Source organism: Pleurodeles waltl, chromosome 2_2 (assembly GCF_031143425.1).
Source record: "Pleurodeles waltl isolate 20211129_DDA chromosome 2_2, aPleWal1.hap1.20221129, whole genome shotgun sequence".
In the NCBI taxonomy this organism is placed as follows: Eukaryota; Metazoa; Chordata; class Amphibia; order Caudata; family Salamandridae; genus Pleurodeles; species Pleurodeles waltl.
This window is the reverse complement of record NC_090439.1, coordinates 1,166,001,686-1,166,025,207: the sequence shown is the minus strand read 5'-3', so window position 1 is coordinate 1,166,025,207 and position 23,522 is coordinate 1,166,001,686. Positions and strand designations below refer to the sequence as shown.

General features: G+C 48.3%; 1 protein-coding gene across 2 annotated transcripts in view; it reads right to left on the bottom strand.

The window, feature by feature from the left end:
- Nucleotides 1-83: 83 nt before the first annotated feature.
- LOC138283022 (E3 ubiquitin-protein ligase TRIM39-like) overlaps nucleotides 84-23,522 on the bottom strand; it is a 133,276-nt gene continuing 109,837 nt past the window's right edge. For both annotated transcript variants that reach the window (XM_069221137.1, XM_069221136.1), the window contains 3 exons: nucleotides 14,386-14,408; nucleotides 7,493-7,599; nucleotides 84-601 (listed from right to left, as the gene is read on the bottom strand). In XM_069221137.1, the coding sequence (XP_069077238.1) occupies nucleotides 90-601; nucleotides 7,493-7,599; nucleotides 14,386-14,408 (642 nt within the window). In that variant the 3' untranslated portion in view covers nucleotides 84-89. The remainder of the gene's footprint in view (nucleotides 602-7,492; nucleotides 7,600-14,385; nucleotides 14,409-23,522) is intronic.

Here is a 23,522-nt window from a genome sequence, read left to right as displayed (position 1 = left end):
ACCCCCCACCTGAGCTGATGCCCCCCCACAAACAGGAGTCACAGCCCCTCCCCCCCCCCCCTGAGTCACAGCCCCGCCCCCTGAAGCCCCTACACCATCCTCAGCTCCGCCCCCCACCAGAGACTGAAGATGGGGAAGATCCTGCGGGTGAAGCGGGTCCGGGGGAAAGTGTAGAGAAGCTCCATGGAGTCCGCATTGTACAGGGACAGCCGCCCCCCCTCGTAGTCCAGATACACCCCCAGCTTCAGGGGCCTCTCACGAGGGGACAGGGGGGTCGGAGGGGAGGTGAGAGCCCTGTACCGACCCCTCCACCCCTCCACAGCCCAGACCCCCCCCTCAGGTGACCATGTGACCCCCCCCTTCCTCTCCACAGACTCTGCTGCGACCCCCACAGTCCATCCCACCCCCTCCTGCAGCAGCTGCACCTCCCAGTAATGTCTGCCTGAGGTGAACCCCGCGCCCCCCAGCACACAGGGAGAGGAGGTGAATCTCTTGGGGGTGTCCGGCAGCGGCTGTGCTGTGTCTGTCCCTCTCACACGTCTCCCCCCCTCAGACAGGAGGAGCTGAGGATGTGCTGTGTCTGGATCCAGAGTCACCATCACTGCAGGGAAGAGACTCAGAGTTAGAGATTTAAAGCTAAATACATGTTATTTATATTTTATATTCAGGTGATTGACACGAGGCAAAACTACACAGCACCTCTCTAGAAGGAGCGTGCTGCACTGTACAGTACACTGCACTACACAACACCTACCTGGAAGGACCACACTGTACAATACACTGCACTTCACAGCACCTACCTGGAAGGAGCACACTACTGTACAATACACTGCACTGCACAGCACCTACCTGGAAGGAGCAAACTGTACAATACACTGCACTACACAGCACCTACCTTGAATAAGTACACTGCACAGCACCTACCTGGAAGGAGCACACTGTACTGTACAATAAACTGCACTACACAGCACCTATCTGGAAGGAGCACACAGTACAATACACAGCACCTACCTGCAAGGAGCTCACAGTACAATACATAGCACTACACAGCACCTACCTGGAAAGAGCAAGCTGCACAATACACTACACTACACAGCACCTACCTGGAAGGAAGACACTGCACAGTACAAAACACTGCACTACACAGCACCTCTCTAGAAGCAACACACTATACTGTACAATACACTCCACTGCACAGCACCTCTCTAGAAGGAGCACACTGCACTGTGCAATACACAGCACTACACAACACCTTACACCGCACCTACCTGGAAGGAGCACACTGTACTGTACAATACACTGCACTACACCGCACCTACCTGGAAGGAGCACACTGTACTGTACAATACACTGCAATACACAGCACCTACCTGGAAGGAGCACACAGCACAATACACTGCACTACACAGCACCTACCTGGAGAGAGCACACTGTACAATACACTGCACTACACCGTACCTACCTGGAAGAACCACACTGTACTGTACAATACACTGCACTACACCCCACCTACCTGGAAGGAGCAGACTGTAGTGTACAATACACTGGCCTAACAGCACCTATGTGGTTAGGAGCACACTGTACTGTAAAATACACTGCATTACACAGCACCTACCCGGAAGGAGCACACTGTACCATAAAATACACTGCACTACAGAGCACCTACCTGGAGGGAGCACACAGTACAATACACTGCACTACACAGCTTCTACCTCGAAGGGACAGACTATACAATACACTGCACTACACAGCACCTACCTGGAAGGAACATACTGTACTGTGCATCACCCTGCACTATACAGCACCTACCTGGAAGGGGCACACTGTAGAATACACAGCACTGCACAGCACCTACCTGGAAGGAGCATACTGTACTGTAGAATACACTGCACTACACAGCACCTACCTGGAAGGAGCACACTGTAGAATACACTGCACTGCACGCACCTACCTGGAAGGAGCACATAGTACAATACACTGCACTACACAGCATGTACCTTGAAGGAGCAGACTGTACTGTACATTACACTGCAGTATACAGTACCTACCTGGAAGGCGCACACTGTAGAATACACTGTACTACACAGCACCTACCTGGAAGGAACATACTGTACTGTACAATACACTACACAGCACCTACCTGAAAGGAACACAGTACAATAAACTGCACTATACCACACCTACCTGTAAAGAGCACACAGTACAATACACTGCCCTACACAGCACCTAAGTGGAAGGAGCACACTGTACTGTATAATACACTGCACTGCATCATACCTACCGGGAAGAAGAACACTGTACTGTACAATGCACTGCACTACACAGCAGAAATCTGGAAGAAGCACTCTGTACAATACACTGCACTATAGAAGGAACACACTGTACTGTACAATACACTGCAATACACAGCACCTACCTAGAAGGTGCACACTGTACTGTATAATACACTGCACTGCACCATACCTACCTGGAAGAAGAACACTGTACTGTACAATACACTGCATTACACACCACCTACCTGGAAGGAGCACACTGTACTGTGAATTACACTGCAGTATACAGCACCTACCTGGAAGGAGCACACTGTAGAATGCACTGCACTACGCAGCAGCTACCTGGAAGGAGCACACTGCACTATAGAATACACTGCATTACACACCACCTACCTGGAAGGAGCACACTGTACTGTGTATTACACAGTACTATACAGAACCAACCTTGAAGGAAGGTGGGGAGGGAGTTCCAGGTTTTGGGGGCGAGGTAGGAGAAGGACCTGCCTCCTGTGGTGGTGCGTTGGATGGGGGGGGACTGTGGTTAGGGCGAGATCGGCTGATCGGAGGTTGCGTGTGGGAGTGTGGAAGTTCACTCTTTCGTTGAGGTAGGTTGGGCCGGTGTTGTGAAGGGATTTGTGTGCATGGATGAGGATCTTGAATGTGATTCTCTTGTCTATGGGGAACCAGTGAAGGGATTTGAGGTGTGGTGAGATTCGTTCGTGCCGGGGGAGGCCAAGGACGAGGCATACGGCTTCTGCCTGGAAGTAGCAGACTATACAATACACTGCACTAAACACTACCTACCTGGAAGGAGCACACTGTACTGTGCATTACACAGCACTATAGAGAACCTACCTTGAAAGAGCACACTGTACTGTACAATACACTACACTAGACAGCACCGACCTGGTAGAAGCACATTGTACTGTACAATACACTTCAATACATACACATCACCTACCTGGAAGGACTACACTGTAGAATACACTGAACTACGCAGCACCTACCTGGAAGGAGCACACTGTACTGTACAATACACTGCACCACACAGCACCTACCTGGATGGACCACATTGCAGAAAACACTGCACTACACAGCACCAACCTGGAAGGAGTACACTGTAGAATACACTGCACAGCACCGCACCTACCTGCAGGGACAACATAGTATAATACACTGCACTACATAGCATCTACCTGGAAGGAGCAGACTATACAATACACTGCACTACACAGCATCTACCTGGAAGGAGCAGACTCTACTGTACATTACTCTGCAGTATACAGCACCTACCTGGAAGGAGCACACCGTACTATACAATACACTACAGTGCACAGCACCTACGTGGAAGGACACACTGTAGAATACACTGCACTAATAGCACCTACCTGATAGAAGCATATTGTACTGTACAATACACTGCACTACACAGCACCTACCTGGAAGGAACACACTGCAGAATACACTGCACTGTGCAACAACTACCTGGAAGGATTACACTGTATTGTACAATACACTGTACTACACCAGACCTACCTGGAAGGAGCACGCAGTACTGTACAATACACTGTATTACACAGCACCTACCTGGTTGAAGCACATTGTACTGTGCATTACACAGCACTATACAGCACCTACCTCGAAGGAGCACACTGTACTGTGCATTACCCTGCACCATACAGCACCTACCTGGAAGGAGCACACTGTACTATACGAGACACTACACTGCACAGCACCTACCTGGAAGGACCACACTGTAGAATACACTGCACTACAGAGCACCTACCTGGAAGGACCACACTGTAGAATACACTGCACTACACAGCACCTACCTGGAAGGAGCACACTGTACTGTACAATACACTGGCCTAACAGCACCTCCTGGTTAGGAGCACATTACACTGCACTACAGAGTACCTACCTGGAAGGCGCACACTGTACTATACAATACACTGCACTACACCTCACCTACCGGGAAGGAGCACACCGTACACTATATTGCACTACACAGCTTCTACCTGGAAGGAGCATACTATAAAATACACTGCACTACACAGCACCTACCTGGAAGTAACATACTATACTGTACAGTACACTACACTACACAGCACCTGCCTGGAAGGAACACATAGTGCAATAAACTGCACTATACTGCACCTACCTGTAAAGAGCCACAGTACAATACAGTGCACTACACAGCACCTAACTGCGAGGAGCACACTCTACTGTACAATATACTGTACTACACAGTACCTACCTGGAAGGAGCACACTGTACTGTATAATATACTGCACCACACCTACCTGGAAGAAGAACACTGTACTGTACAATGCACTGCACTACACAGCAGAAATCTAGAAGGAGCACACTGTACAGTACACTGCACAATATAATGAGCAAACTCTACTTTGCATTACACAGCATTATACATCACCTACCTGGAAGGAGCACACTGGTACTGTACATTAAAAAACACTATACAGCACCTACCTGGAGACAGCACACTGTACAATACACTACACTAGAGAGCACCTATCTGGAAGGACCACACTGTAGAATGCACTGCACTACGCAGCAGCTACCTGGAATGAGCACACTGTACTGTACAATAGACTGCACTAACAGCACCTACCTGGAGGGACCACACTGTAGAAAACACTACACTACACAGCACCTACCCGGAAGCAGCACACTGTACTGTGCAATATACTGCACAGCACCTACCTGGAAGGAGCAGACTGTACTGTACATCACACTGCAGAATACAGCACCTAATTGGAAGGAGCACACCATACTCTACAATACATTACACCGCACAGCACCTACATGGAAGGACCACACTGTGGAACACACTGCACTACACAGCACCTACCGGGTAGGAACACACTGTCCTGTAGAATACACTGCACTATACAGCACCTACCTGGAAAGAACACATAGTACAATAAACTGCACTATACCTCACCTATCTGTAAAGAGCACACAGTACAGTACACTGCACTACACAGCACCTAACTGGAAGGGGCACACTCTACTGTACAATAGATTGTACTACACAGCACCTACCAGGAAGAAGAACACTATACTGTACAATGCACTGCACTACACAGCAGAAATCTGGAAGGAGCACACTGTACAATACACTGCACTATAGAAGGAGTACACTGTAGTGTGGAATACACTGCACCACACAGCACCTACTTGGAAGGAGCAGACAGTACTGTACAATACACTGCACTACACAGCAGCAATGTGGAAGGACAACACTGTAGAATAAACTGCACTAACCAACACCTACCTGGAAGGAGCACACTGTACTGTACAATATACTACACTGCACAGCACCTACCTGGAAGGACCACACTGTAGAATAAACCGCACTAACCAGCACCTACCTAGAATGTGCACACTGTACTGTACAATACATTTCACGATAAAACACCTACCTGGAAGGAACACATAGTACAATAATTGCACTTACCTGTAAAGAGCAGACTGAGCAATACACTGCACTACACATTACCTACCTGGTAGGAGCACAACATACTATACAACACACTGCACTACACAGCACCTACCTTGAAGGAGAACACTGTACAATATGTTGCACTACACAGCACCCACCTGGGAGGACCCCACTGTACTGTATAATAGACTGCACTACACAGCCCCAGACCTGAAGGAACACAAAGTACAATAAACTGCACTATACTGCACCTACCTGTAAAGACCACACTGAGCTATACATTACAGTACAGAGCACCTACATGGAAGGAGCACACTATACTGTACAATACACTGCACTAACAGCACCTACCTGGAAGGAGCACATTGTACTGTACAATACACTACATTAACAGCACCTACCTGATAGGAGCATAATGTACTGTACAATACACTGCACTACGCAGCACCTACCTGGAGGGAGAACACTGTACTGTGGGATAGTGAACCCTGCTTTAGGGCTGTGAGGCCTGCTAGGGAGGTGACTTACCTATGCCACAGGCAGTGGTTTGTGGGCATGGCATCCTGAGGGGGATGCCATGTCAACTTTACCTTTTTCTTCCCACCAGCACACACAAGTTGCATTGGCAGTGACATGGGTTTGGTGAGGGGTCCCTTAGGGTGGCACAATATTTGCAGCAACCCTTAGGGACCCTCCCTGCTCACAGAGCCCTTGGTACCACTGAGACCTTTTACAAGGGACTTAGCTGTGGGACAGGGGTGTGCCAATTGTGGAACAATGGTACAGTTTTAGGGAAAGAACGCAGGCGCTGGGGCCTGGTTAGCATGATCCCAACACACACTTAGTCAAGTTGGCATTAGATATCAGGCAAAAAGAGAGTGGGGTGGGTACTGCAAACAAGGGACCAGCTTCCTACAACTAGAGAAAACACTACACAAGAGAGCACATAGTTCTAAGCAGGATACAGCACTAGACAGCACAACAGAATAGACAGTGAACTATTTCACAAAACGCTGCACCAAACAGCAGTTGCACAGGAGAGCACACTGCATTACACAGAACACTATACTACACTGTCCATAGTGCTGCACTAGACAGTATACTGTAGTAAATTATACAACTGCAGCATCATCTATTCCCAACCAAATCCTCTTATCTTCTGAACACAGCTCAAGACTTTTCTGCTCATGCAGAACTTTAATCTTGGTTAGCCTCCACTTTTGTGGCCCCCCTTACTTCATTCTGGATACTGACTCTCGGTTGGTTCCCTCATGAGTGCGGGCACTTCCTTGTGAAGCAGCTGATTGCACTTTTACAAATGGTCTCAAGCAATGCACCACCCTCTCTAAAGCTGCCCCACCGCTGGTAGTGATATCAGGGGAGCCTTGGGTTTGCCCCTCCTCCCTTGCCGCTGGCTTGGCAGATCACACAGGAGTGACAAACCTCCTTGACTTTCTCTGACATCTGGGACCAGTAGAAGTGGTTGACCAGCCTCTCTCAGGTCTCAGTCACCCCCAGATGTCCAGCCAAGGGGATATCATGGACAATGTTAAGGACGAACTCCCTGTACTGCTGAGGGACCTCCAGCACGGCTCAGGAGTTAGCACAGCTGAGGGGGTCAGTGTGTAACCTGCACTGGACAAATTGTCGACCAGGTCTTTCCACAGTAAAAGTTTTTAGCTGTCGCTGGTGGAGGCCGAAAGTCTCAGTGTGGACACCAACATATAATTACATTCAGCACAACTCTATTTACCTTTATATTTCTTCATCTCCTCTTCAGGTTTCAGAGTTATCATAACCTCTTCTTCCCTTGTTTTCTTCATCTCACTCTCCGGACCCTGAAACTTCACCTTCTTACACCTGAAGGACACACAAATCATTTTAGTGTTACAGAAGACTCGGAGGCTACAGGATCTGGAAAGGAACAGCACAAACACCCTGTAATTGGAAATAGAATACTGCAATTTACAGGAGCACCTGCAGGACAGCAGTGGGTGTGTCTCACTACACACACACACACACACACACCCCAACAACTCTGGGGGGCATCGACAAGTGTCACACATTATCCCTTCTACTATGCACACCCCTCTGCTCAGAACCTTGCAGGGATTAGCACATGATAATAGAAGCTTCAGGATCTCAGGGGAAACAGTGAAAAACTCAGCAACTAACACACATGACCACTCCTCCCTTTCTGTCTATTTATCTGATTACCTGTATAAGTCTTTCTTCTTCTCTCACATCACTTAGTGTTCCTCGCTCTCTCTGGTCCTCTCTTTCAGAAAGCTCCAGATATCGCAAAGGTATCTGTAAGGAAATGCCTCCTTGGCATGGTTACCCCCTGACTTTTTGCCTTTGCTGATGCTAAGTTTTGATTTGAAAGTGTGCTGAGGCCTGCTAATCAGGCCCCAGCACCAGTGTTCTTTTCTTAACCGGTACTTTTGTTTCCACAATTGGCACACCCTGGCCTCCAGGTAAGTCCCTTGTAACTGGTACCCCTGGTACCAAGGGCCCTGATGCCAGGGAAGGTCTCTAAGGGCTGCAGCATATCTTATGCCACCCTGGGGACCCCTCACTCAGCACAGACACACTGCTCGCCAGCTTGTGTGTGCTAGTGGGCATAAAAAGACTAAGTCGACATGGCACTCCCCTCAGGGTGCCATGCCAACCTCACACTGCCTACAGGTATAGATAAGTCACCCCTCTAGCAGGCCTTACAGCCCTAAGGCAGGGTGCACTATACCATAGGTGAGGGCACAAGTGCATGAGCACTGTGCCCCTACAGTGTCTAAGCAAAACCTTATGCATTGTAAGTGCAGGGTAGCCATAAGAATATATGGTCTGGGAGTCTGTCATGCACGAACTCCACAGCACCATAATGGCTACACTGAAAACTGTGAAGTTTGGTATCAAACTTCTCAGCACAATAAAGGCACACTGATGCCAGTGTACATTTTATTGTAACATACACCCCAGAGGGCACCTTAAAGGTGCCCCCTGAAACCTTAACCGACTATCCGTGTAGGCTGACTAGTTTTAGCAGCCTGCCACACACCAGACATGTTGCTGGCCACATGGGGAGAGTGCCTTTGTCACTCTGTGGCTAGTAACAAAGCCTGTACTGGGTGGAGGTGCTCACACCTCCCCCTGCAGGACTGTAACACGTGGCGGTGAGCCACAAAGGCTCACCCCCTTTGTTACAGCACCACAGGGCACTCCAGCTAGTGGAGTTGCACGCCCCCTCCGGCCACGGCCCCACTTTTGGCAGCAAGGCCGGAGGAGATAATGAGAAAAACAAGGAGGGGTCACTGGCCAGTCAGGACAGCCCCTAAGGTGTCCTGAGTTGAGGTGACTAACTTTTAGAAATCCTCCATCTTGTAGATGGAGGATTCCCCCAATAGGATTAGGGATGAGCCCCCTCCCCTCAGGGAGGAGGCACAAAGAGGGTGTACCCACCCTCAGGGCTAGTAGCCAGTGGCTACTAACCCCCCAGACCTAAACACGCCCTTAAAGTTAGTATTTAAGGGCTCCCCAGAACCTAGGAACTCAGATTCCTGCAACCTAAGAAGAAGAGGACTGCTAAACTGAAAAACCCCGCAGAGAAGACGGAGACACCAACTGCTTTGGCCCCAGCTCTACCCGCCTGTCTCCCCACTTCTAAAGACACTGCTCCAGCGACGCTCTCCCCAGGGACCAGCGACCTCTGAAGCCTCAGAGGACTGCCCTGCATCTAGAAGGACCAAGAACTCCCGAGGACAGCGGCTCTGTTCACCAAAGACTGCAACTTTGAAACAAAGAAGCAACTTTAAAACAACTTGCGTTTCCCGCCGGAAGCGTGAGACTTGACACTCTGCACCGGACGCCCCCGGCTCGACTTGTGGAGAACAATCACTTCAGGGAGGACTCCCCGGCGACTGCGAGACCGTGAGTAGCCAGAGTTGCCCCCCCTGAGCGCCCACTGTGACGCCTGCAGAGGGAATCCCGAGGCTCCCTCTGACCGCGACTGCCTTCTTCAAGATCCGATGCCTGGTAAAGACTCTGCACCCGCAGCCCCCAGGGCCTGAAGGATCCGACCTCCAGTGCAGGAGCGACCCCCAGGTGGCCCTCTCCCTTGCCCAGGTGGTGGCTACCCCGAGGAGCCCCCCCTTGCCTGCCTGCATCGCTGAAGAGACCCCTTGGTCTCTATTCAAAACCCGACGCTTGTTTACACACTGCACCTGGCCGCCCCGTGCCGCTGAGGGTGTACTTTCTGTGTGGACTTGTGTCCCCCCCGGTGCCCTACAAAACCCCCCTGGTCTGCCCTCCGAAGACGTGGGTACTTACCTGCTGGCAGACTGGAACCGGGGCACCCCCTTCTCCATTGAAGCCTATGCGTTTTGGGCACCACTTTGACCTCTGCACCTGACCGGCCCTGAGCTGCTGGTGTGGTAACTTTGGGGTTGCTCTGAACCCCCAACGGTGGGCTACCTTGGACCCAAACTTGAATCCCGTAGGTGGTTTACTTACCTGCAAAAACTAACAAACTCTTACTCCCCCCAGGAACTGTTGAAAATTGCACTGTCTCGTTTTAAAATAGCTATATGTGATTTATGTGAAAACTGTATATGCTATTTTGCTAATTCAAAGTTCCTAAAGTACATACCTGCAATACCTTCCATTTGAAGTATTACATGTAAATCTTGAACCTGTGGTTCTTAAAATAAACTAAGAAAATATATTTTTCTATACAAAAACCTATTGGCCTGGAATTGTCTTTGAGTGTGTGTTCCCCATTTATTGTTTGTGTATGTACAACAAATGCTTAACACTACTCCTTTGATAAGCCTACTGCTCGACCACACTACCACAAAATAGAGCATTAGAATTCTCTTTTTGCCACTATCTTACCTCTAAGGGGAACCCTTGGACTCTGTGCATGCTATTCTTACTTTGAAATAGTACATACAGAGCCAACTTCCTACACTCCCTCTTTCCCTCTCTTTGCGACTCTAACAGCACAAACATAATTGTGCACAATTGCTGTTCCTACCCTCACACTCCCTCTGTCTCAGCATCTCTCAGCCCCTCTTTGCTTCTCTGTAACTGAAAAATACTTGTCACCCCCCCAAAAACACACGTTTTTCTTTCTCTTTCATATTAACTCTCTTGGTTTGTTTGTCTCGCTGACAGTTCTTCAGATCTCAAAATCAGATGTGAATAATCACACACTATCTCTTTAATTCCCTCTCTCACTCTCTACATATGCCTCTTGATGTTCTACTCACTCTAGTGATTTCCTGCGTCTGTCAGTCGCACTCTCTCTCTTGCTTTCTTCCTCTCCTCCTGTAAAATCTCAGTAGTGCTGAGTATGACTGTCTGTGAGATCCTGCATCCTGCACCCTGTCTGTGAAAGCTTTCAACCTGGAATTACTACATCTCCTGCATCGCCGAATCACTGAGCTCCTCCACCTTGGGATCTTTGAAATCCTACACTGTGGAATCTTTAGAGTCATGGTCCTTGGAATCTCTGCATTTCTGCATCTTGGAATCTCTGGATCCCTGTACACTGGAACCTCTGGATCCCTGTACCTTGAAATATCTGTATCCCGGTACCTTGGAATTTCTGGATCCATGTACCCTGGAATCTCGGGATCCCTGTAACTTGGAATCTCTGGATCCCTGTACCTTGGAATCTCTGGATCCCTGTACCCTGGAATTTCAGGTCCCCTATGAAGCCAGTACAGTTTTGGAACAGCGTACCTTTATTTATCGTACTATAGTTGGGAGATTGTACACTGGACCACATAACCTCCCGGTCCCTCCTTTTTCCCTTTTTCTACATTGAAATCTCTAAACAGCTAAATATTGGACTCATTTAAATTCTGCATTTTAGGTTCAAATCATTTTTATTGGTATATAACATTTTACAGCGATTGCACTGTATGACCTGCCCGGAAGGGGGCTGCATAGTGATAATAATTATATAACTGCATTAAACGTAATAACATAGAATGGGATGAAAGGTAAACAAAGCATCCCCCTTTCCCCCCTCCTCCCGGGAGCACATTTAAACATTAATACAGCAACAATGAGAGGAAACACTAAAGGTTAAACTCCTACATGGCCCTGTTAACTGTGTCATGGCTGGTGTGTCGTGAAGCCTCAGGAGCCGGAGATATCTTGGGAATGTCAACTCCCTAAACTCCATGGAAAGGAGCCTCAGAAATGGGCCCCATAACTCTTGGAAAGAGTCTGCTTGGCTCGTCAATTTCAGAGAACTATTCTCCATGCCTAAGATGTTCCGCAGGCGGTATATCCATCCCAGGTGCATGGGAAGAGTATCAGTACCCCAGTGAGTGAGTATGTTTTGAGTGGCCGAACCCAATGCCAACCCTATAAGACACCCCCTGTGGGCGCAGATTCTACGCCTCCCAAATGTTTAGCTGTGTGACGTGCCCTGTAGTATATGTCCTCCCATTCCCTATGTGTGAAAGATCTATCGATTTCGGCCTTACATTGTCGTTGTCCTGTGCATCGGAGGCCTTTTGTAGGAAATTATACAGGTCAGTGATTAATCTTTTATCTGAGGTCTTCTTCAACAGCCATTTCTCAACATCAGTAAGGGATCTCTGTGCCTGGTCTCATATCCCTGGATGAATGGCCCAATGACGAATTTGTAAGTAGCGCATCCGCTCTGCCTCGGGGAGTGCATGTTCGAATTTCAGAGTGTCAAAAGGTATCATGCCCTCAACATCAATTAGATGGCCACAGTGCGACACTCCGGTTGCAACCACTTGCTGTAGGCCAGGCTGTTCATACCAGGGGTAAAGGACGGATTGCTAGCAATTGGCGTCAAGGACGAGGGAAATGTAGAAAAGATTTTCCTTGTTGCCACCCGGTCCCACGTTCTCCTAAGTGAGTGTGTGATTGGAGAAGAATATAAACCCCAGGGATGTTGTGGGTGCGATTGGAAGGGGATCTTCCACAGGGATGTGCCTGAAAGTGCCCTATACATAAACAGCCACCTCTTTTCGGACTCGTCTCTTGACCACCCTACTAAATAGTAGAGTTGGGTGGCTTGAAGATAGTGCAGTAGGTTAGGCACTCCCAGACTGCCTTGTGCTGGCGATTGATAGCATAGGGAGGCCGCCTTCCCGCTCAAATGAAATGGTAAAAATCTTTCTGTAAAGATTAAAGCGTTCCCTGGAGAGGCTCGACCGGTATGGTTAGAAAAAGGTATAAGATTTGCAGAAGGATTGTCATTTTAAGGGGAGCAACGAGGCCCAGCCATGAAATCAGGGGTGATTGCCATTTGGCCAGGCTGCATTGTACTCGCTGTACCAATAAGCGGTAGTTAATGGGGGTAGTGTCGGAGATGATCGGAGCAAACTTGAGCCCTAGATAAGGGATACTCTGTCTATGCCAACATAATGGAAACTGCCTTTCCAGATACTGATGGTCAACAAGAGGGACCGAAATATGAAGCGCTTGGGATTTCTGAAAATGTACGCGGAAGCCGGAGGTCTTCCCGAACTCCTCTATCTCCTGCAGAAGAGCCGGAAAGACCCTCTTGGGATTATTATTTAAGGAGACTAAAACATTATCCACGTATAAAGCCAAGGTGTGCACGTCGCCTTCAGATGTCACACCCGTTATATTTGGATTAGATCGTACACTCTGTGCAAACCGCTCCAATAGCAGGGGTGACAAAGGGCAACCCTGTCTGGTGCCTCTGCGTATGGGAAATGATTGGGAGGAATGTCAGTTCACCCACACCATCGCCCACGGTTTGCTATAGGTGCTATGGATCCATGTGAGAAACGGAGGGCCGAAACCAAAGTGGGTTAATGTTGTGGTCAGGTAAGGCCAATGCTCTCTGATGAAGGACTTCTCCACGTCCAGGGTTAAAAGCAGAATGTCCCTACGAACCCGATCTGCCTTATTTATTAAGTCAAGAATGCGTTTCGTGTGTCCCCACGTTGGGGGTGCCTCACAAATCCATTTTGGTCTGGGTCAATCAGCTAGAATACCGGTTAGTATCAGCAAGCTTTCTAGGATCAGTCAGCTTATTGTCAACCAGGTACCGGCGCAACTCTGTAGAACAAATACTGAGCATATGCTCTCTCAGAATCAAATCATATAATCCTTTGTCATCATTTACTTTGTTGCCCCATACCCAACCACTCAGTGCCTTATTGGAGAAATCAAAACAGTCTACCCAAGTCAGTGTGGAAAGTTTGGTGCTGTCCCTAAACGTCTCACGGTATTTTTCAGGGGTCAGCCCAAACGTGGCCAGTAAAGTGGCTTTCATGGGTGCAGAGACATTCCGATCATGTGGAGGTTGAAGGAGGTTTTGAGTATGCTGTGATTGTGGAAAACGCGAGGTAGTTTCTGTGGACAAAAGTGATTTTTGTGGACATGAGCGTGTTTCCCTGGGCTCGGGGGGTATTTTCATAAGACTCTGAGTTCCAGGATAAGCAGAGGGGCCGCAACACTGTTTGGGAGACAGGAGAGTAGCTACGAGGTGGTCTACATATAATAATTGTATGAGGTAGTACTGCTCGGGCAGCAGAGTGGATTTGTGTGAGCTCAGTACTGACATTTCCACACTGCAGCCAGATCTGCTCCTTACACACTGAGAGGAGAACAATAAATCAACCTTACCTGTCCAGGGCGCTTCTTACATCCTGCAAAACAGAAGAACAAGCAGAAGGACATCAGTTTCCACAACAGATTTTAAATTCTGGCAGACGTTTAGGTACAATATAAGTTGTGAAATTCAAGTTACACACATGAGAGTAAGGGCCAGATGTAGCAAAGGGTTTTTCCCATTCTGTGTCAATCGGAAAACATGTTTGTACATATGGCCCTAAGTTCTGAATGGGGCCACATGACACAGCACAGCTTCTGATATCCCAAATGGTCCCACAAGACAGCAGAACTTTGGAATTCTGAATGAGGGCAGATGACAGTGCAATCTGATATATTCTGAAAACATCATGTATTATAGTCTAGAGTTCCTGAGATCAGAAGCCAGACCTGTTATAACTCCTGCATCACTTGAGAAACAACTAGTGTATACCACACCAAAAATACTTCTAACACACTTCTATGGGATTAAATGTAAATAAACAAGGATTTTGGATAAACCATGGGATAAGATCCTTAGGTCTCTTGTTTCTGTTAGAAAATGTCTACTTATACAAGCTGCAGCACTAGAACTGGGTATAACCAGTACTCAGGAAAAAGTCCTTGTGTCTTCATACCGTGGTGTTTTAGTTTAAAACAGGCGGCTGCAAATGCTCTCTGAGAACTGATCACACTTGAACTGGAACAGTCTCAGTCATCAGATTATGTTCTATGAATAAAACTGGACGTCCTTCTGAATTGTTTCAATTTGAAGAACAAATTATGAAATGAATGGACGGAAGTAATTCTATGTCATGACCAGAGGGGAAGATTATGCTTTTCTTCCTTCGCTGTAATCAATAGCAGCCATATTCAAACTTTATGATAAACTACAAATCCCAAGAACCTTTGGGAATGGAAGACAAAACATCCAATCAAACATAGGCATTAGTCCAATCAGAGCCCAGCAGAGACCCAAACAGTCCACTTTGGACCAATTGGCACTTTGCAGTGCTTTCACTGTACATTCTGGTGTTCACTTGTAAACTAGTGCAGCGCTGCCTCATTCCTCACTTGCACCTAATTTTAGCACACATGGAGGTTTCCAGGGATCAGCAGTCGAAAGGGGACCCCTTAGAGTTCCTTCCCTAGGACGATGAATTTTATGAGGCGGTGTGAGAAAGTAGCCTCTTTCTAGCCTTGTTACCCCCACTTTTGGCCTGTTTGTGAGTGTATGTCAGGGTGTTTTCACTGTATCACTGGGATCCTGCTAGCCAGGGCCCAGTGCTCATAGTGAAAACCCTATGTTTTCAGTATGTTTGTTATGCGTCACTGAGACCCTGCTAGTCAGGACCCCAGTGCTCATAAGGTTGTGGCCTATATGTATGTGTTCCCTGTGAGGTGCCTAACTGTCTCACTGAGGCTCTGCTAATCAGAACCTCAGTGGTTATGCTCTCTCTGTACAAATTGTCACTGACAGGCTAGTGACCAATTTTACCAATTTACATTGGCTTACTGGAACACCCTTATAATTCCCTAGTATATGGTACTGAGGTACCCAGGGTATTGGGGTTCCAGGAGATCCCTATGGGCTGCAGCATTTCTTTTGCCACCCATAGGGAGCTCTGACAATTCTTACACAGGCCTGCCACTGCAGCCGGAGTGAAATAACGTCCACGTTATTTCACAGCAATTTTTCATTGCACTTAAGTAACTTATAAGTCACCTATATGTGTAACCTTTACCTGGTAAAGGTTAGGTGCAAAGTTACTTAGTGTGAGGGCACCCTGGCACTAGCCAAGGTGCCCCCACATTGTTCAGGGCCAATTCCCCCGACTTTGTGAGTGAGGGGACACCATTACACGCGTGCACTACATATAGGTCACTACCTATATGTAGCTTCACAATGGTAACTCCGAATATGGCCATGTAACATGTCTATGATCATGGAATTGCCCCCTCTATACCATCCTGGCATAGTTGGCACAATCCCATGATCCCAGGGGTCTGTAGCACAGACCCTGGTACTGCCAAACTGCCCTTCCTGGGGTTTCACTGCAGCTGCTGCTGCTGCCAACCCCTCAGACAGGCATCTGCCCTCCTGGGGTCCAGCCAGGCCTGGCCCAGGATGGCAGAACAAAGAACTTCCTCTGAGAGAGGGTGTTACACCCTCTCCCTTTGGAAAATGGTGTGAAGGCAGGGGAGGAGTAGCCTCCCCCAGCCTCTGGAAATGCTTTCTTGGGCACAGATGTGCCCAATTCTGCATAAGCCAGTCTACACCGGTTCAGGGGACCCCTTAGCCCTGCTTTGGCGCGAAACTGGACAAAGGAAAGGGGAGTGACCACTCCCCTGACCTGCACCTCCCCTGGGAGGTGTCCAGAGCTCCTCCAGTGTGCTCCAGACCTCTGCCATCTTGGAAACAGAGGTGCTGCTGGCACACTGGACTGCTCTGAGTGGCCAGTGCCACCAGGTGACGTCAGAGACTCCTTCTGATAGGCTCCTTCAGGTGTTGCTAGCCTATCCTCTCTCCTAGGTAGCCAAACCCTCTTTTCTGGCTATTTAGGGTCTTTGTCTCTGGGGAAACTTTAGATAACGAATGCAAGAGCTCAGCCGAGTTCCTCTGCATCTCTCTCTTCACCTTCTGCCAAGGAATCGACTGCTGACCGCGCTGGAAGCCTGCAAACCTGCAACATAGTAGCAAAGACGACTACTGCAACTCTGTAACGCTGATCCTGCCGCCTTCTCGACTGTTTTCCTGGTGGTGCATGCTGTGGGGGTAGTCTGCCTCCTCTCTGCACTAGAAGCTCCGAAGAAATCTCCCGTGGGTCGACGGAATCTTCCCCCTGCAACCGCAGGCACCAAAAAGCTGCATTACCGGTCCCTTGGGTCTCCTCTCAGCACGACGAGCGAGGTCCCTTGAATCCAGCAACTCTGTCCAAGTGACTCCCACAGTCCAGTGACTCTTCAGTCCAAGTTTGGTGGAGGTAAGTCCTTGCCTCACCTCGCTAGACTGCATTGCTGGGAACCGCGACTTTTGCAGCTACTCCGGCCCCTGTGCACTTCCGGCGGAAATCCTTTGTGCACAGCCAAGCCTGGGTCCACGGCACTCTATCCTGCTTTGCACGACTTTCTAAGTGGGTCTCCGGCGACGTGGGACTCCTTTGTGTAACTTCGGGTGAGCACCGTTTCACGCATCTTCGTAGTGCCTGTTTCTGGCACTTCTCCGGGTGCTACCTGCTGCTGAGAGGGCTCCTTGTCTTGCTCGACGTCCCCTCTACCTCCTGGCGCAATTTGCGACATCCTGGTCCTTCCTGGGCCACAGCAGCGTCCAAAAACGCTAATGTAGGAGGCTGGACTGGCTTGTAGTGAGTACCACGGGGTACTTGCACCTTGCACCAGGCCCAGTTATCCCTTATTAGTGTATAGGGTGTCTAGCAGCTTAGGCTGATAGATAATGGTAGCTTAGCAGAGCAGCTTAGGCTGAACTAGGAGACGTGTGAAGCTACTACAGTACCACTTAGTGTCATATGCACAATATCATAAGAAAACACAATACACAGTTATACTAAAAATAAAGGTACTTTATTTTTATGACAATATGCCAAAGTATCTTAGAGTGTACCCTCAGTGAGAGGATAGGAAATATACACAAGATATATATACACAATAGCAAAAATATGCAATATAGTCTTAGAAAACAGTGCAAACAATGTATAGTTACAATAGGATGCAATGGGGAAACATAGGGATAGGGGCAACACAAACCATATACTCCAAAAGTGGAATGTGAACCACGAATGGACCCCAAACCTATGTGACCTTGTAGAGGGTCGCTGGGACTATTAGAAAATAGTGAGAGTTAGCAAAATAACCCTTCCCAAGACCCTGAAAAGTGAGTGCAAAGTGCACCAAAGTTCCCCTAAGGACAAAATAGTCGTGTTAGAGGGAAAATGCAAGGAAAACACAAATCAGCAATGCAACAACGATGGATTCCTGACTGAGGGTACCTGTGGAACAAGGGGACCAAGTCCAAAAGTCACAAGCAGCTCGGAGATGGGCAGATGCCCAAGAAATGCCAGCGGTTGGTGCAAAGAAGCTCTTACTAGGCTGAAGAACTGTGAATACTGCAGGAACGACAAGGGCTAGAGACTTCCCCTTTGGAGGATGGATCCCCCACGCCTTGGAGAGTCGTGCAGAAGTGTTTTCCCGCCGGATGGACGCCAACAAGCCTTGCTACACGCAAATCGTGCGTTTGGCGTTTTTGGACATTGCTGGGGCCCAGGAGGGACCAGGAGGTCGCAAATTGGACCTGCAGAGAGAGGGGACGTCGAGCAAGACAAAGAGCCCTCACTGAAGCAGGTAGCACCCGGAGAAGTGCCAGAAACAGGCACTACGAGGATGCGTGAAACGGTGCTCGCCGAAGTTGCACAAAGGAGTCCCACGTCGCCGGAGACCAACTTAGAAAGTCGTGCAATGCAGGTTAGAGTGCCGTGGACCCAGGCTTGGCTGTGCACGAAGGATTTCCGCCGGAAGTGCACAGGGGCCGGAGTAGCTTGCAAAGTCGCGGTTCCCAGCAATGCAGCCCAGCGAGGTGAGGCAAGGACTTACCTCCACCAAACTTGGGCTGAAGAGTCACTGGACTGTGGGGGTCACTTGGACGGTGTCGCTGGATTCGAGGGACCTCGCTCGTCGTGCTGAGAGGAGACCCAAGGGACCGGTAATGCAGCTTTTTGGTGCCTGCGGTTTGCAGGGGGAAGATTCCGTCGACCCACGGGAGATTTCTTCGGAGCTTCTGGTGCAGAGAGGAGGCAGACTACCCCCACAGCATGCACAAGCAGGAAAACAGTCGAGAAGGCGGCAGGATCAGCGTTACAGAGTTGCAGTAGTCGTCTTTGCTACTATGTTGCAGGTTTGCAGGCTTCCAGCGCGGTCAGCGGTCGATTCCTTATCAGAAGGTGAAGAGGGAGATGCAGAGGAACTCGGCTGAGCTCATGCATTCGTTATCTAAAGTTTCCCCAGAGACAGAGACCCTAAATACCAGAAAAGAGGGTTTGGCTACCTAGGAGAGAGGAAAGGCTACTAACACCTGAAGGAGCCTATCACAAGGAGTCTCTGACGTCACCTGGTGGCACTGGCCACTCAGAGCAGTCCAGTGTGCCAGCAGCACCTCTGTTTCCAAGATGGCAGAGGTCTGGAGCACACTGGAGGAGCTCTGGACACCTCCCAGGGGAGGTGCAGGTGAGGGGAGTGGTCACTCCCCTTTCCTTTGTCCAGTTTCGCGCCAGAGCAGGGGCTAAGGGGTCCCTGAACCGGTGTAGACTGTCTTATGCAGAATTGGGCACATCTGTGCCCAACAAAGCATTTCCAGAGGCTGGGGGAGGCTACTCCTCCCCTGCCTTCACACCATTTTCCAAAGGGAGAGGGTGTCACACCCTCTCTCAGAGGAAGTTCTTTGTTCTGCCATCCTGGGCCAGGCCTGGCTGGACCCCAGGAGGGCAGCTGCCTGTCTGAGGGGTTGGCAGCAGCAGCAGCTGCAGTGAAACCCCAGGAAGGGCAGTTTCGGCAGTACCAGGGTCTGTGCTACAGACCACTGGGATCATGGGATTGTGCCAACTATGCCAGGATGGTATAGAGGGGGCAATTCCATGATCATAGACATGTTACATGGCCATATTCGGAGTTACCATGGTGAAGCTACATATAGGTAGTGACCTATATGTAGTGCACGCGTGTAATGGTGTCCCCGCACTCACAAAGTTCAGGGAATTGGCTCTGAACAATGTGGGGGCACCTTGGCTAGTGCCAGGGTGCCCTCACACTAAGTAACTTTGCACCCAACCTTTACCAGGTAAAGGTTAGACATATAGGTGACTTATAAGTTACTTAAGTGCAGTGTAAAATGGCTGTGAAATAACGTGGACGTTATTTCACTCAGGCTGCAGTGGCAGGCCTGTGTAAGAATTGTCAGAGCTCCCTATGGGTGGCAAAAGAAATGCTGCAGCCCATAGGGATCTCCTGGAACCCCAATACCCTGGGTACCTCAGTACCATATACTAGGGAATTATAAGGGTGTTCCAGTAAGCCAATGTAAATTGGTAAAAATGGTCACTAGCCTGTTAGTGACAATTTGAAAGTAATGAGAGAGCATAACCACTGAGGTTCTGGTTAGCAGAGCCTCAGTGAGACAGTTAGGCACCACACAGGGAACATATACATGCACACCTATGAGCACTGAGGCCCTGTGTGACAGGGTCCCAGTGACACATACATATAGGCCACAAACCTATGAGCACTGGGGTCCTGACTAGCAGGATCCCAGTGACACATAACAACCATACTGAAAACATGGTGTTCTCACTATGAGCACTGAGGCCTGGCCATCAGGATCCCAGTGAGACAGTGAAAACAGTGACAAACACCCTGACATACACTCACAAACAGGCCAAACGTGGGGGTAACAAGGCTAGAAAGAGGCTACCTTCTCACAGCTAACTGCACGATTTGCAGCTAGCAAGGCTTGTTGGCGTTCTTTCGGCGGGAAAACACTTCTGCACGACTCTCCACGGCGAGAGGGATCCGTCCACCAAAGGGGAAGTCTCTAGCCCTTTTCGTTCCTGCAGAAACCTCAGCTTCTTCTGTCCAGTAGAAGCTTCTTTGCACCCACAGCTGGCATTTCCTGGGCATCTGCTCATCTCCGACTTGCTTGTGACTTTTGGACTTGGTCCCCTTGTTCCACAGGTACCCAAGATTGGAAATCCATCGTTGTTGCATTGTTGGTTTGTGTCTTTCCTGCATTATTCCTCTAACACGACTTCTTTGTCCTTAGGGGAACTTTAGTGCACTTTGCACTCACTTTTCAGGGTCTTGGGGAGGGTTATTTTTCTAACTCTCACTATTTTCTAATAGTTCCAGCGACCCTCTACAAGGTCACATAGGTTTGGGGTCCATTCGTGGTTCGCATTCCACTTTTGGAGTATATGGTTTGTGTTGCCCCTATCCCTATGTGTCCCCATTGCATCCTATTGTAACTATACATTGTTTGCACTGTTTTCTAAGACTATACTGCATATTTCTGGTATTGTGTATATATATCTTGTGTATATTTCCTATCCTCTCACTGAGGGTACACTCTGAGATACTTTGGCATATTGTCATAAAAATAAAGTACCCTTATTTTAGTATAACTGTGTATTGTGTTTTCTTATGATATTGTGCATATGACACTAAGTGGTACTGTAGGAGCTTCACTCGTCTCCTAGTTCAGCCTAAGCTTCTCTGCTAAGCTACCATTATCTATCAGCCTATGCTGCTAGACACCCTATACTCTAATAAGGGATAACTGGGCCTGGTGCAAGGTGCAAGTACCCCTTGGTACTCACTACAAGCCAGTCCAGCTTCCTACATTGGTTGTGCAGCAGTGGGATAAGTGCTTTGAGACTACTTACCACTCTTGTCATTGTACTTTTCATAAGAGAAAAATATACAAAACAAGTTCAGTGTATATACACATAACCAAAAAGTTTTGCATTTCCTCTTTTCACTCTTTTCTAAAGTGCTGAAAAGTACTTCTAAACTTTCTAAAAAGTTCTAAAAAGTTTTAAAAGTTTTTTTTCTGTCTTTCTAAAAAGTTCTGAAAACTTTTTTTTCTTTTTCTATCACTTTAACTCTCTCTAAAAATGTCTGGCACAAGCCAAAATGTTGATCTGTCCAAACTTGCATATGATCACCTTAGCTGGAAAGGAGCAAGGAGTCTCTGCATAGAGAGAGGTTTGAGTGTAGGGAAGAATCCTTCCTTGGAACTGTTACTTAACATGCTTAGAGAACAAGATAAGGCTAAAAGTGCCCCATCTGTTGAAAAAGTAGCTAATGGTTCCCAATCTGATCCAGGGACTCCCCCAGGAAAAGGTTCAGGAAAGAAACTTCTTAGCCTTCCCATTACAAGACAGTCTAGCATAGTTGGTACTGAGGTGGAGTCACATCATACAGATGATGTACTCTCACATTACACTATCAGCCAAGCTGTTAGGGTGCCCTCTGTAAGGGATAGGTCTCCTTCTGTCCATTCTCACCATAATTCTGTTTCAAGGCATGTCCCTACCACCCACCCTGATGACAGATTGTTAGAAAGGGAGCTCAATAGATTGAGAGTGGAACAAACCAGACTGAAGCTCAAGAAGCAATAGCTGGATTTGGATAGACAGTCTTTAGAATTAGAGAAGGAAAGACAGAAGTTGGGTTTTGAAACCCATGGTGGCAGCAGCAGTATTCCCAATAGTCATCCTGTAAAAGAGCATGATTCCAGGAATCTGCACAAGATAGTTCCCCCATATAAGGAGGGGGATGTCATTAACAAGTGGTTTGCTGCACTTGAGAGGGCCTGTGTTGTACAGGATGTCCCTCAAAGGCAGTGGGCTGCTATCCTATGGCTATCATTTAGTGGAAAGGGTAGGGATAGGCTCCTTACTGTGAAAGAAAGTGATGCCAATAATTTTACAGTTCTTAAGAATGCACTCCTGGATGGTTATGGCTTAACCACTGAACAATACAGGATAAAGTTCAGAGACACCAAAAAGGAGTCTTCACAAGACTGGGTTGATTTCATTGACCATTCAGTGAAGGCCTTGGAGGGGTGGTTACATGGCAGTAAAGTTACTGATTATGACAGCCTGTATAACTTGATCCTGAGAGAGCATATTCTTAATAAGTGTGTGTCTGATTTGTTGCACCAGTACCTGGTAGACTCTGATCTGACCTCTCCCCAAGAATTGGGAAAGAAGGCAGTCAAATGGGTCAGAACAAGGGTGAACAGAAAAGTTCATACAGGGGGTGACAAAGATGGCAATAAGAAAAAAGATGGTGAAAAATCTCAAGATAAGCATGGGGATAAGGGTAAAACCAAAGATCCCACTTCAAATCTTAAACACTCTTCAGAGGGTGGGGATAAAACTAATTCTTCCTCTTCTTCTCAACCTGCACACATTAAAAAACCTTGGTGCTTTGTGTGTAAAAACAGAGGCCATAGGCCAGGGGATAAGTCCTGTCCAGGTAAACCCCCTGAGCCTACCACCACTAATACATCAAGCTCTAGTGCCCCTAGCAGTAGTGGTACTAGTGGTGGGACTGCTGGCAACAGTCAAGCAAAGGTTGTAGTTGGGTTCACTTATGGGTCCATA